Below are 15,715 nucleotides of genomic sequence, written 5' to 3'. Positions count from 1 at the left end.
CAATCCTATTGGATCAGGGCCCCACCCTTATGACCTCATTTAACCTTCATCACCTCCTTTAGTCCCTGGCTCCTAATACAGTCACATCAGGGGTTAGGGCTCCACATATGAATTTTAAGGGGACACAGTTTGGTTCATAATAACCAGTATGGCTCCTGATCTGTTTTTCCTCTGAGAAATTCTTTGATTGCGTGTTTACTTCCTATTCTCTATCTATTGCAAAGCACTGAAGAAAATCTAGTGCACCTTGCCTTCTAGAGCCTCTAAAACGTTATGTGCTTGAGGGGCAGGCTGCATGCTTGAGCCAAATAAAAAAATCGAGCTGAGCGTGCTTCCTCAAGCTCTCTGATCTGGGAGGAAAATCTCCACTGGAGTCTTTTGCGGCTTCTCCCCAACGGCATGGGCTCCCACTGCTGGGAGCTGGGAAGCCTCCAGGCGTGCAGGTTGAACAGAAGTTCTGTGCAGGCCTGAGTCCTCTGTTAGGGCTCGGGTGCCTTCACTGACTCTGAGAGTGCTCCCTCCTCTTCGAATTGAAGTTAAGCCTCATCCCTAGTCGTGTGTGTTACCTGTGTGGGGACTCCGACTGTGACCCTCTTGGCCCAGAGGCAGCAGCAGCTGCACGAGGGGAGCCAAACGCAAACCTATAGCTGACGGAGGCCCCAGGAACCAGGCAAAATCAGCCCCAGCTGGAAGGCACTGTGCGCATCTCTGCCATTCATGTCAAGCCAGGTGCATGATCACGGTCATGGTTAGATCGCATGTTTCCCGAGAGGTATACATTTCACAATTGGTATGTTTCTCCAGTCCTTCGTCATGGTATTCCAAAACAGAATGTTATCAACCTGAAAACAGCTCTTTCCCCTCTCCCCCTTCCAGCGGGTCTGATTTCGTTTAGGCAGCTCTTTTTAGATAGCTTAAAAAGCGATGGAGAATTTCTTTTACCAATTATATGGCCCCTGGGGACCCAGACACTGTAATCACTGGGTGTGTTATACCAGAAAGGTAAGCATCAAACGTAATGGTTCCTTGTGTTTTGTTCTGGGCACCTTGGCTTGTGAAAGGAAATGAAGAGTTTTATTTACTTCCTCTTCTGGAAAGCTACTGTTGCTGGTACCTTCTTCCTAGGATTATTGTGGACTGTCTATTGCAAGAGAACTCACCTGAAACAGAAACTTACTTTTTTTTTTTTTTTTCCTATTTTCGAGTTGAATTGAAATGATATCAGCATTCGTATTTTTTAAAAAAACAAAGCAATGACAAAAACACACACACACAGCTAAGCCAACAGTTAGATTTTACAGAACTTAAAAAAAGTGTTTCTATTAAAGATGTCCTGGGAGAGCATGGTCTGGTTATATAGCTTATCGGGGATACTTTTTTTCTTAATGACGACCCTTCAATTAGCTGTTTTTTGCATTAAAATCAGTTTGCTTTAAAGGGCTGTATGTTTTGTCTCCTTAGTGTATCGTTCATTTTTGTAGTTAGCTCTTCTTAATCAGTAAATGGTTACTTCTCGGTAAATGTCTGGTTACAGATTTTCTTTCCACATAAGGGGATGTTGTAGGGGTCACTGATTTTAGGACAGGTCATGGTGGACCCAGAGAGCACAAAGTTAGTAGAACTTTCTCCCTGTGCATCTAGCTTTCATGACTGAATTTAAGTCAGGCTTCTGAGAAGTTGCATCATACAAAGTAAAAGTCAATTTGGACCCTTTAAAAGTGAGCCTCAGAAAAGTGCTGAACTTTCCCAGCATGGTGTTTTGAGCACCTCCATATGACTTTGGGAGCATAAAGAATTTAATCTTTTCAAGTGGCAAAGTCCTACACTACTTTTTAAAAAAAAGGTGAGAGCCAAGGTCGATCAGAAATTTAAAAAAAAAAAAAAAAAAAGGGCCTGAATTAGAAAAGTAGTTAACATTGCCACATTGAAGGTGTAGGCTGGAGCAGACTTTTCGTTTCTGGAAGCTCTCAGTGGACTAGAGGAGTTGTTTTTTTTTTTTTTTAAACAGTTCTATCCTGACCACTTCTTAATTGACAGGAGTGGAAAATATGTTGGTAGACAGGCGATCGTGGCCGCTTTGGTCGTTAAGAAGGTAAAAGAAAGGGATCTCTCTTTGGACAAGTGCGGGTGCAGAACCTACGTGGCTGCCCTGTTTGCTCTAAATCATAAAGAACCTTGTCTTGAGCGGAGGACAGAGTAGCAGCGGCTGCCGTCGTGAAAGGAAATCCTGGCCCAGCTGTGAAAACAGTGAACCACTCGGTAATATAATACAAGTGTGCTTGTGAAGTCAGAGCTGGGTTCTCTTCTTCTCTTGAAGTGGCTATAAATTCATCCATCAAAGTAAAAAAAAGGCCAAACTTCAAGGTAAATCTTTCCACTCCTAACCACGTAGAAACACTTTGGTTCTCTTAGTAGATATGGCTGTGAGCGCGAATTAGAAAAGGTGACACCATAGAGGGGGGTGTGTGTGTGTGTTTGGTGTGTGATTTGTTAGTTACAGAAAAAGGCTTGCCTTCCGAAGAACGTAAACTTGACCAGAACAGCGTGTGCTGGGTTTGGAATTATAGAGCCACTGTATTCTTTCCTTTGTTAATGACAGTGAGTGAAAGAAGCTTTATCTTGTTGAGACCTTTTAATACATAGTGGTCTCTCTGTCCAATAAACTAGATTAAAATTTTTTTTTTTTACTGGGAAGCCTTTGTTTTTGCTTCTTCTGTTTCATCCTATTTTTTTCTTGCTAAGGACCTGCGCCAAATTTCTAAAAGTGCCATGCAGTTTGTTAAAAAATCCAACGTGGTACGACTTTCTTCTTATAGGGGGTGGTCTTTATCTTTGATTTTAATAAGGATAGTCCTTTCAAGTTTGGCACTGAAGCCTTTTAGAAATTAAAGAAAAAATTTGAGCATATCTTAGAACGGCCATGGTGTTAAGATTGTCCCTTGTAAAACAACTGATTGGTTGAAAGCATAGAGGCAGGGTTAAATTAAGTCCATACTTTTAAGTTATTGACCTTGGAGAACGTGGAGAGAAAGTTTATTTCTGTGGATTAGTTTTCCCGTCTCATAGGCCTTACACAGAGAAGCGTTTGTGAAAGCGAAGGATGGTGTTAATTCTGAGCCCCGTGATGAAATATTAAATAAGAGAGAAGATAATTTGATAATGCCTCACGGTTTGGGGACAGATTCCATAAAGTAAGTACTTTTATGTAACAGAGTAGCTGACGAGGCCTCAATTCTTTGCCTCGACATGGTAACGCAGAAAAGAAATAAGCATTGGTAGCCTGTTGACATTGAGGCCCACGGCATTTGGACCATTTCTCTCTCTTTCAGAAGGACAGTTGCTTAGTTTAGCTTACATTATGTGAATGCTACAAATGTAAACATACCTCATAACAGCCACAAAGAACATGTATCAAATTCTCTAAGTCATATTTAACAGATAGAGTTAGCAGACAGTTGGGCCGGGTGAGCCGTGTTCCAGATGGGGTTTTCCTGCCCTCAAGGAGCTCCTAGTGTGTGCCTGGAACGCACATGGTGAGGGTGGTGGTTTGAGGGCCCCCCTGCCTTGAGCTCAGGCTACCCCACTTGGGGATCCTTCTCCATTTTTGCCCTCTGATCTCAGTGAGTCCCCTTAACCCCTGGGATTGTCAGTTTTCTCATCTGTGAGATGAGGACAGTGGCGCTTCGTAGGGTTTTTGTGAAGTGTGCCTTCGATTAGATACTGTCTCTCATAAAGCACCTGGCACAGTGCTCAGCATGTAGTAACACACCCCCGGGTCCTCCTCCTCACCTTCTTTCTACAGTCTTCTCTGAAAGTAGAGCGTTTGGAATGAGAATGGGTTTCCCTTTATTCCTTTCTCCCTTGCCTTGATTTCTCTGTATTAAAGTTTATAAAGGCTTAGAAATGATCCACTAGATACCATTCAGTTTTTAACTTTGAGTTTCTTACTCTAACAGGCATGTACACACGTGCTAAAAATGGAAACAGGATAGATGTTATCAGATGGAAAATAAGGCTTCCTTGCCCCTGACCAATAATAGCTCTTTGGCCGAAATTATCAATGTTAACGCATATTTAAGCATGTACGTCCCCTCTTTTTGTTTCCCCCCGTGGGATCATACTTGCTGGCTAATCTGTACTTTGATTTCTTTTTTTTTCTTAATGACAGAACATGGATGTGTTTTCTTGTATCCATCTCGTTTCACCTCGTTCTTTTCTGTGCCTGCCATCAATTTATTTCACCTAATTGATGGACGTTTAGGTTGAGTCCAGGTTGTTGGCTGTTACAAACAATGCTGATTGAATATTCCTCTCACATTTTTTGCTCATGTGGGCAAGTATATTTATAGGCTGCATTTCTGGTTATGGAATAATTGGGCGAAAGGGCATGTCCACGAACAATTGGATATAGTCCAGTTGCCCCCAAAGATGTTGAGCCATTTTATATTCCACTCCGCAGCCCCTCCCCTGTTAATCTGTGAGGTTGCCTGTTGCCCCCACACCCTGACGGACACGGATACTGCTGGATTGAGTTGCCCTTACAGAATCTGTCTTCTCTGGGTTGCCTAGCACCATGTTAATTGTAACCTTTGGGTACTTTTTTCACTGTGATTGCTAACACACTGGAATCTGGACTGTTACTGGCAGGTCAGGTGAGAACTTAATTCAGCCAGCTCAGAGGCAGCACTGGTAGGCAGCCTGGGGTCAGTCTTGCCTCTTGAGAGATCCCGGGCAGTCAGTTGGAATTTATAATATAGCTTTACAAAACATTATGGTGTCTGCATTATACTGCCCAGAGCACGTAAACGCAGCCTGTCAATGTTTCAAAAAGATACTGCAAGTGAACTGGTCATTTCCTGGTTCTCTGTTCTCATCACTTGAATTGGCATCCTTCTTTGGTAAATATTTATATTTAGGATCTTATTTCTGTTATCGGGTGTGGAGGAGCCTCTGTGTGGTACTTGTACGTAGCTATATAGAATGCCTACGTGTAAAAGCAGGGCTGGCTGTGACTTCTTCTGGAGAGGTCTGTGTAGTTCTGTAATTTCTTACGAGTTGGAAGATGTGGTTAGTGTTTGCTGAGCACAATCTCTAAGTCTTTGGATTATCTGGTCGCTGCCTTTGCTGTCTTGATCTTAGAGTTGTAGTGACGGCATCTCCTCGAATTTCATGGGAAATGCCCTTGGAGCATCAGATTTCAGTATCGTGGTCAATGTCGTGTCACCAGAACTTCGTTTACATTAATCGGATCAGTTAGGAAAGTAAGGTCCTTGTGTTGATACTCATAGGAGAATGTGGGTGAAACTCGCATCCTTAAAGCTAGTGGTTTATAACACAGACATTGTCCCCAAATTTGAATTGTCCCAATATCTAACTCAGAATGAAAGACGTTAGGCTCATCTTCTTGCTCTATACGTGTCAGTCGATCTCCAGGGAGGGAGACGCCTTGTGCTGGAAGATTCTGCAACTTGTTGATTGGTTTTTACAGGTTGCTTTAGTGATATGTTCTAGGGGCGGGAGGTGGGGGGATGATGGTGCAGAAGGGAGAAATCACCATCTCTGTGGCCTTTTATTTTTTTAAATCTACTTATTTATTTATTTTTGCTTGCGTTGGATCTTCGTTGCTGCACGCAGGCTTTCTCTAGTTGCGGCGAGCGGGGGCTACTCTTTGTTGCAGTGCGTGGGCTTCTCATTGAGGTGGCTTCTCCTGTTGTGGAGCATGGGCTCTATGTGCCCGGGCTTCAGTAGTTGTGGCACGTGGGCTCAGTAGTTGTGGCTCGCAGGCTCTAGAGTGCAGGCTTAGTAGTTGTGGCTCACCGGTTTAGTTGCTCCGCGGCATGTGGGATCTTCCCGGACCAGGGCTCGAACCCGTGTCCCCTGCGTTGGCAGGTGGTCTCAACTACGGCGCCACCAGGGAAGCCCATGTGGCCTTTTTTTTTTTTTAAATTAATTAATTTATTTATTTTTATATTTATTTTTGCTGTGTTGGGTCTTCGTTTCTGTGCGAGGGCTTTCTCTAGTTGCGGCAAGTGGGGGCCACTCTTCATCGCGGTGCGCGGGCCTCTCACTATCGCGGCCTCTCTTGTTGCGGAGCACAGGCTCCAGACGCGCAGGCTCAGCGGCCATGGCTCACGGGCCCAGTGGCTCCGCGGCATGTGGGATCCTCCCAGACCAGGGCTCGAACCCGTGTCCCCTTCATTGGCAGGCAGATTCTCAACCGTCGCGCCACCAGGGAAGCCCCCCCATGTGGCCTTTTAATTGGGTACAGTTACAAGTAACATTTGTCTCCAGCGCTTCACAATTATAAGTTAATAATAACAGCCCATTAGAAATTACTGTGTTGTAAGCCCCAGCTCCTTTGGGCATCTTAATAAAAATGATAATTAAAACCATAATTTACAGTAAATGGGGACACTGCCGAAGTAAATCCACAATTTGGGGAAAATTAAAAAACTCAAACCAGAAGGAACCTTCCAAGTACTGGAGAGAGAAATGTCCTCGTTCTTAGCTCTGACTTCAGCGGGAACTTTGTTAGCATCTTTGGGGCCTGGCTTCCCACCTTGATGTTCTGTGTGCCTGGGGGTTCTGTGACTCCGTCCCCATCTATCTGACCTGCCTGTGAGTCTCGTTGGGTGTGGCCACTGTTCTATCCCCTTCCATCACCAGGCCCAAACCCACCACCCCTCCCCGGATTCCCTGTCTGGGTAAACCAATTGCCAGCCTCACCCATGGCACGGATGGCATCCCTGGAGACCTTGGACACTGCCTCAGACTTAGATTCAGGCTTTCTCCTTCCCAGTGGTTTTCTCATTTTCCCCTTAGCTGTTCAGCATAAGAAGGTATCTCATCCCTGCTGGCTGATTACAGGGCTTCAGTATCTTCAGGCAGTCCATCTTCTGCATGACCGCCAGAGGTATCTTAAATGGATTAAATAACAGCAACAATAGTAACAACAGTAATAACGATAATTCATAGTGCTACTCTCTGCCTGAATTCTTGCCAGTCTTTGATCTTGTTTTGCCGTGCACCCAGTCTCTTTTTTGCTTGACCGGTTCATTTTTATGCCCTTTGGTCCCAAAGTAGTTCTAGGTCCAGAGTTTCTGTGACCACTCAGGGACATTTGGGAAATGCAGGGTAGGTGGGAAAAGGAACTGGTACCACAGACCCCAATCCCTGCAGGTCCCTGCATCATTACCATTGTATTTTCCTGTGCAAAGCTGAGCACTGCTGCCATTTCGTCCAGGCATTGGTAGCATCCTGGCTTCCTTGTGCTCGAGAGTGGGGTTTGACACGCCTTAAAAAAAAAATCTCAAGCAGATCAGTGTGAAGCCTTCTTTGAGATATGGCAGATCACACCTGAGGATTCTGATTGAGGCAGTTTCGTGGTCAGGCTTGAGCCATTGTCTCTAGCAGGGATCTTGCCCTTAGGATGTACGTCTGAGCATCAGGTGCCCACAGTGGCCTGGCAAGTGACGCCAGCATCGGGGGTGGTGACCGTGGCCAGAAGGAGAGCCTAAAGCCCGTGTCTAGCCTGCAGGGGCTCCTCAGCCCACCTGCTGGTCACCAAGTGGAATTGGGGGCCTAGTATGTTCCAGTTGTAAGCTTTTACAGAGAAATTGGACATCTAATCCACCTTCTCTGGAGTTTGGATATGTAATCGCCCCAGTTTTTTAAGGCTGGCAAGTAATTTGTACTAGGAAGGAAGAGGGAATAGAAGAGAATGCAAGAGAGGGCAGGACGGAGAGAGAAAAAGGGAGGAGGGAGCCACAATGTGGGCTAAAGGAAACAAGTCTGTGGGCTTGATTTACGCTGTGATTACCAGTGTGTAACCTCGATACTAGACACGGAAGCCTAGTGTAAGATAAGCAGGCATTTAATATTTTTTCGGTATGTTTTTCCTTTTCTGGTACTTTAATGTTTGTATGCAAAGCTTGAAACCCAAGTCAGGGAAATATTAAATCTCCACAGCCACTTGGTTTTCCTGATCGGATCAGACGTAACAAGTGCTGGAAAACCGATGATGCCCGTTGTTTTAAAACGTCTTCCATTATTTTCTTTATATTATTAGGTTTTTTTTTTTTTTTGGCGGTACGCGGGCCTCTCACTGTTGTGGCCTCTCCCGTTGTGGAGCACAGGCTCCGGACGCGCAGGCTCAGCGGCCATGGCTCACGGGCCCAGCCGCTCCGCGGCATGTGGGATCTTCCCGGACCGGGGCACGAACCCGCGTCCCCTGCATCGGCAGGCGGACTCTCAACCACTGCGCCACCAGGGAAGCCCATATACTATTAGTTTTAAATATTCCTCTGGACGCACTTTTGCCACCTCCATGCAGTTAAGCTGGTTCAATTTAAACATTGTCATAAAGTTAATTTTTTATAAGATGAATCAGGTTATTAAATTTAGTAAACCATTGCCTTCATTATTTTGTGCAGACTTTGGCACTGTGCAGTATTGGCTCAGCACTACTACATTTAGCTAATTAAACTGGTCATCAGCTGCGTTATTATGGGAGTGAGGGATGCTGTTCTCATGGGCTTTTCCTGGATTTTAGCAGTAGGTAGCATTATTAAACTTTTTTTTTAATTTATAAAACTCCACACTCAAGAGATATGGTTTACTATAAAAGTGTTACTGTTCTTCATGTTAAACCATCATCTTTTGAAATATCCCTGCTTTGTGGTTCTCCAAAGGCAGTCGTACAGGGTAAGAAGACAGAGTTGTCCGTTGCTGCTTTTAAAAGTAGACTAGCAATATGTAACACATGGCTTAGATAAAGGAAGATAGATGTAAGACTCAGAGTGTAATTTTACACGACACAGGGACAGATGGTTTAACCATAGCTACAGTCAGGAATTATCTAAAGGACAGAGGGTACAGAGTGGTGCCCGCAGCCTGTTGCTGCCATAGTGTCAGATGTGCTCTTTTTGGTAATAAAAAGTCCTTTGCCATAGGTTATTTTGTCAAGTGAGATGGCGTGACTTAACAAGTTTGTCTGGGAAAATAAATTTTGATAGCAAACGGGCATGCCCTTTCCCTCACAGATTGCTAGGTAGTGTCATTCAAAACTGCAGTGAGCAGTATCTTTGCAGGATTCCAGTATTTATTCATTGTTTAAAAGGAAGTTAGAGGGCCATCAGTACTGTTTGAAACAACTTGGGTTGTTTTAAAACAGTCCGGAACTGTAGCCTGTTAGCAACCTGTAAGGACATTCGTTTCTTTGGCAGTTATTTATTGAATCTTACTGGGGGGTTAGTCCTATGGGCCATAGAGATGAAAAAAGCACAGATTCTAAGGAGTTTACGGTTGTCCTGGTAAATTAGATAAATAAAGCCCCGGGGCCTGCCTGGACCTGCGTTGTATTGATGCTTCTTCAGTCCATTAAAAATACGTTTGCTAATGAATGACGAGGCATTGCATCCACCATCTTCCCCCACTCCCCTGTGTGACTTTTTTTTTTTTTTTTTTAACACTCTTGGATGAAAATGTGATGAGAAATATGTCTGATGATTGTCCTGACCTGGAAATTTTGTAGGGACACAGAGTCCATCATTTTCAACAAGATCCGGGTGTGAAAAGTCCTGTGATTGCAAGAGAAGTCGTTTTTGGCCACTTCATGCTATACTTCCATATGGCTGTCAGCATTTCATTAGCTTGATTGATGTAGCACATCAGTCAGCAAGATTTTGTCCCATGCCCGCACCCATCCAGTTTTGGAACAGCTGGGCTACAAAACCTGGTGTTTTACTTCTCTCTCTTTCACCAAGTGATCTGGGTGCCTTTTTTTTTTTTTTTTGCGGTACGCGGGCCTCTCACTGTTGTGGCCTCTCCCGTTGCGGAGCACAGGCTCCGGACGCGCAGGCTCAGCGGCCGTGGCTCACAGGCCCGGCCTCTCCGCGGCATGTGGGATCCTCCTGGACCGGGGCACGAACCCGTGTCCCCTGCATCAGCAGGCAGACTCTCAACCACTGCACCACCAGGGAAGCCCATTTGGGTGCCTTTTGCTCAGTGGGGATGAGGGGTGAAATTGGCATCATGGATCCAAATGAGTAAATTTCAGGTTGTTGTTTCTTGCCTTGAAGATACAGCTCCCAGCACCTTTTAGTACAGACACCAAAGAGGAGGCAGACAGATTTAGATGTGCAGTATTTCAGATTTGAATTTTTTTGTGTAATTACTTTAACCTCAGAGTCAAGTACAGAAGGTAATCCTTAGATAATGGTAAGTGAATATCTTGGGATATAGTGCTCGGCATAAACAAAGTTCAAGTGTGTTCTTAAGCCAGTACTCAGACAAATGGAGTGGTAGATCTTGTAGCTAATTTCTTTAGATTGTGGTTGGTGTTAAAACCAGTTAGCTCATGGGTTGCTCTTGGGAGCAGACCTAGGAGAGAGTTTTTTTCAGTCACGATGGCTGTACTGTATTTGCTAGTTCATATAAATCAGGACTTTGCACTGAACTGGATTTTGGAAAGGATTGGGAACTAACATTTGTTTTCCCACCTACTGTGTTTATATTAGGTTCCTAGTGTATGTTTACTATTCACTCCCCATTTTAAGAAAAATGACTGAGTTTCTGATGGGTTAAAGGCACAGCCTTAGGTCTGATAGCTTATAAATAGCTGGAGCTGGGTCAACACATATGTGTCAAACTCCTGAGTTTGAGTTTTCCACTATGCTGTGCTGGCTTCCCTTGAGAACTCGTTTATATAAATAGACTGGCCTCCATGAAGATTAGATATATGGAAGTGATATGAATGCATGACCTTTGCTTGACTCTTTCACATGGCAGTCTCAGTAAGATAATGATTCTCTGATTGTTCATACATATTAACATTATCTTGGAAGCAGTAATCTCTGATCATTTGACATGGCTTTGGCTGAATTACATTGCTACCTTCTCTAGTAGAATTGATTGCTTTGTTGTTGCAGCGTACTCTGTATGATTTTCCACATAGCTTACAAGATGTGGTATTTTACACTTTAGAACAGTGGGGTGATGTTCAAGCTCTGAAATTAGATCCTCCCCTCCCCTGCCCACCCCTGCCCTCCCCTGCCCTCCCCTGCCCTCCCCTCCCCTGCCCTCCCCTCCCCTCCCCTCCCCTCCCCTCCCCTGCCCTCCCCTCCCCTCCCCTGCCCTCCCCTCCCCTCCCCTGCCCTCCCCTGCCCTCCCCTGCCCTCCCCTGCCCTCCCCTCCCCTGCCCTCCCCTCCCCTGCCCTCCCCTCCCCTCCCCTGCCCTCCCCTCCCCTCCCCTGCCCTCCCCTGCCCTCCCCTCCCCTCCCCTGCCCTGCCCTCCCCTCCCCTGCCCTCCCCTCCCCTCCCCTCCCCTCCCCTGCCCTCCCCTGCCCTGCCCTCCCCTCCCCTCCCCTGCCCTCCCCTCCCCTGCCCTCCCCTCCCCTGCCCTCCCCTCCCCTCCCCTGCCCTCCCCTCCCCTCCCCTCCCCTCCCCTCCCCTCCCCTGCCCTCCCCTCCCCTCCCCTGCCCTCCCCTGCCCTCCCCTCCCCTCCCCTGCCCTCCCCTGCCCTCCCCTCCCCTCCCCTCCCCTCCCCTCCCCTCCCCTCCCCTCCCCTCCCCTGCCCTCCCCTCCCCTGCCCTGCCCTCCCCTGCCCTCCCCTCCCCTGCCCTCCCCTGCCCTCCCCTCCCCTGCCCTCCCCTGCCCTCCCCTCCCCTCCCCTGCCCTCCCCTCCCCTGCCCTCCCCTCCCCTGCCCTCCCCTGCCCTCCCCTGCCCTCCCCTCCCCTCCCCTCCCCTGCCCTCCCCTCCCCTGCCCTCCCCCTCCCCTCCCCTGCCCTCCCCTGCCCTCCCCTCCCCTCCCCTCCCCTGCCCTCCCCTCCCCTGCCCTCCCCTCCCCTTCCCTCCCCTCCCCTCCCTTACCCTCTCCTCCTCTCTCTTTTCACATCAGTAATGTCTAAGAGTTCTAGTTGCTCCCCATCTTTGCCAACATTTGGTGTGGTCATTATTTATTATTATTTTTAATTTCTAAAAAAATTTTAGCCATTGTAGTAGTAGGTATGCAGTATTATCTCACTGTATGTTTAACTTGCATTTCCCTAATGACTAGTGAGTTCAAGCCTTATAAAATAGTTGAGTTTTTCTTCTTTTTCTATTCTGTGGAAGAGTTGGTGTAAGGTTGGCATTTTTATTTTCTTAAACGTTTGGTAGACTTTACTGTTCAAGACACATGGATCCAGAGTTTTCATTTTGAGAATTTTCTTTAAAAATATAGATTTTTTTTCAGTTCTTTCTCTCCTTGCAGCAATTTTTAAGTGGTGTCTTTCTGGGAATTTGTCTTTTTCACCTATATCTTAAATTTATTGGTATAAAGTTGTTCATCATATCTTTATTTTTACTTTAAAAAAGTTTTCTTTTAATTTAAAAATTTTTGGCTGCTTTGGGTCTCTGTTGCTGCACGCAGGCTTTCTCTAGTTGTGGTGAGCGGGGACTACTCTTCGTTGTGGTGCGCAGGCTTCTCATTGCGGTGGCTTCTCTTGTTGTGGAGGACGGGCTCGAGGCACGCAGGCTTCAGTAGTTGTGGCTCGTGGGCTCTAGAGCGCAGGCTCAGTAGTTGTGGCATGCGGGCTTAGTTGCTCCGCAGCATGTGGGATCTTCCCGGACCAGGGCTCGAGCCCGTGTCCCCTGCATTGGCAGGCAGATTCTTAACCACTGCGCCACCAAGGAAGTCCCCATCGTATCTTTTTAAAAGGATGTGTAGTGATGTCCTTTTGTTCTCCCCTGCTATCTGCCATTTGTGTGCTCACTTGTACACTCAAGTGTGTGTCCTGGTGCTCACTTGCACACACTCTCTCTCTGTCTCTCTCGCTAGCCCTTTTTCAATTTTATTACTTTTTTCAAGGAAATGACTTTTGGATTCTTTGTTTCTCTGTATTTTATGTTTGTTTTAATTTTGTGAGTGTCTTTATTTTCATTACCTTCCTTCTGCTTTCTTTAGGTAATTAGCTGCTTTAAAATTTTTCTCACTTAATAGATGCTGAGCTCATTTTCTGTTCTAATATATGTATTTAGGGCTGTAGATTGTCCTTTATCCATGGCTTTAGCTGTGTTCTGTAAGTTTTGATATGTAGAATTTTTGTAATAATTCAGTTTAAAATATTTTCTGATGTTCATTGTAATTTTTGGAGTCACAATTTCTTATTTAGAAATGTGTTGCTTAGTTTCCAGATAAGGGAATTTTCTAGGATCTTGTATTGATGTCTAATTTTATTCTACTGTGGTCAAGGGCATACTTTACAATTTTAATCTTTTGAAATTTGTTGAGACTTCTGGCCCTGCACATGTTCAATTTTGGTAAATACTCTTTAAGTACTTGAATATACATTTTGCTGTTGTGTTCAGTGTTTAAGCATATTCAGTTATTTCCAGTTTATCAGTTACTTTCAGATCTTCTATTATTTCCTGTTTATCGACATTTTTATGTTACTGATATGTTAAAATCTTCCGCTCTGATTATGAACTTCTCTATTTCTCTTCTTAATCCTATGAACTTTGACATGTGTGTATGTGTATAAATTTAGAATTGTCACATATTCCTTATGGATTAGAACTTACCATTATGAAATATTCAGTTTTTTCCCTTATACTTCTTTTGGTTCATCTTTACATGGTATATCTTTTCCCATTCTTTTAATTTTCTTTATCCTTATGTTTAAGGGTATAAAGCATAACATACACACTTCTGTAAGGAGCATATTGTATATATGTGTGTTTTATTCAGTCTGACAGTCTTTGTCTTTTGATTGCAGTTTTTAGTCCACTTTAATGTAATTACAGATATATTTGGGGTTAAATATACCACTTTATTATTGGCTTTCTATTTATCTAACTTGTTTTCATTCCTTTTTCTTCTTGCCTTTTTTTAAGAAAATTATTCTTCTTCCACTTTGTATTAACTGGTTAAATTTGTATTATTTTACTGTTCTCTCGGTGGTAATTGGAGAGATTACATCTCTCAGGGGTAATTGGAGATATTATATTTTTGACTTATTAAGGTCTCATACAGATTAGTACTTTACCACTTCCTGGACAATGCAAGGGTCTTAGAATATTTTAATACCAAGTACTTACCTCCTAGGTTATATGTCATTATTATCAGTATAGTGATGCTCACTAGGTATTGTAAAATTTACAAACTATTACTATTATCATTTAGATTTTTTCATCTATTTACCCTTTATGTTACTCTGTCATTTTCCACATCTCCAGATTTCTGTCTAGGGTCATTTTCCTCCTATCTGAAGAGTATTTCCTCTAGTATAGACATGCTGGTGATATATTCCCTCAGCTTTTGTTTGTTAAAAATTTTGTTCACTTTTTTTTTTTTTTTGCGCGGGCCTCTCACTGTTGTGGCCTCTCCCGTTGCGGAGCACAGGCTCCGGATGCGCAGGCTCAGTGGCCATGGCTCACGGGCCCAGCCGCCCTGCAGCATGTGGGATCTTCCCGGACCGGGGCATGAACCCGCGTCCCCTGCATCGGCAGGCGGAGTGTCAACCACTGTGCCACCAGGGAAGCCCCTCACCTTTATTTTTGAAGGGTGTTTTCACTGGGTATAGAAGCACTAAATGCTGGCTCACCTCTCTTGGCTTTTCAGCTTTTCCAGATGTTGGCCCCCCAAATTCTCAAGCGTAGTGTTCCTCTGATGCCTTCAAAGAGGGTGTGTGTGTGTGTGTGTGTGTGTGTGTGTGTGTGTGTGTGTGTGTGTGTTGTTCTGTCCAGCTTTTCTAACTCTTCTTAGTGGGAGGGTGGGTCTAGGAAACCTAGTTGCTCTTGCTGGAAGCAGAAGTGCTGGGAATAGTGCAGAGCACGTTGTCAGGAACTTAACACATGTTGTTGTTTTACTTTCCAGGTTTGTTTTCTCTTATTAGGCTGTAAATTCTCTGAGGGCAGTGACCATGTCTAAATCTTTATGTATCCTTACTCTTTATACTGATCACACGATTTGGTGGTTATTAAGCAGTGGTTCAAAGGCTGGCTGTGCCACGAGCTCTTCTATGGCTTGGCCTTCCCCTTTGAAATCACTTTGTTCCTGGGACAGGTTTGCTCAACCTCAACACTGTAGATATTTGAGCCAGATCATTCTTTGCTGAGGGCGCTGTCCTGTGCATTGTATGATATTTTGTAGCATGCCTGGCCTTTACCCGCTAGATACCAGTAGCACGCCACCCCAAACTGTGACTACTGAAAAAACGTCTCAAGTTATTTGCAAATATCTTCTAGGGGGCAAAATCGAGTGTGGTCGAGAACCACTAGGGTAATGCGTTTGGCACTCAATAAAGGCCATTCATTATGACTCAGTGCTTTGCATTTGTGTTTTCTAAATTTGATTTTCCTTTAAACTGTAGGGTTTGAAACCGCCAAAACTTTCGCCCTCCATGGTGCACATGTGATCCTGGCCTGCAGGAACATGACAAGAGCCAATGAAGCCGTGTCACGCATTTTAGGAGAATGGGTAAGTGAGTGCTTGATTTTTTAAAAAAATTAATTAATTTATTTTTGGCTGCATTGGGTCTGTTGCTACGTGTGGGCTTTGTCTAGTTGTGCTGAGCGGGGGTTACTCTTCATTGCTGCGCGCGGGCTTCTCATTGCGGTGGCTTCTCTTGCTGCGGAGCACGGTCTCTAGGCACATGGGCTTCAGTAGTTGTGGCACATGGGCTCAGTAGTTGTGGCGTGTGGCTCGCAGGCTCTAGAGTGCAGGCTCAGTAGTTT

At 45.0% G+C, this 15,715-nt stretch overlaps 1 protein-coding gene across 1 annotated transcript in view; it reads left to right on the top strand.

Moving 5' to 3' along the window:
* Positions 1-15,715, top strand: part of WWOX (WW domain containing oxidoreductase) — a gene marked incomplete at both ends in the record, with an annotated part of 983,966 nt that overhangs the window by 45,618 nt on the left and 922,633 nt on the right. Inside the window, one exon of the mRNA XM_079723706.1 lies at positions 15,352-15,458. Coding sequence (XP_079579832.1) covers positions 15,352-15,458 — 107 coding nt within the window. The remainder of the gene's footprint in view (positions 1-15,351; positions 15,459-15,715) is intronic.

This window comes from Hyperoodon ampullatus, assembly GCF_949752795.1.
Source record: "Hyperoodon ampullatus genome assembly, chromosome: 18".
NCBI classification, from domain to species: domain Eukaryota; kingdom Metazoa; phylum Chordata; class Mammalia; order Artiodactyla; family Ziphiidae; genus Hyperoodon; species Hyperoodon ampullatus.
Note: the sequence above shows the minus strand (reverse complement) of the source record. Positions and strands in the feature narration are given on the sequence as shown.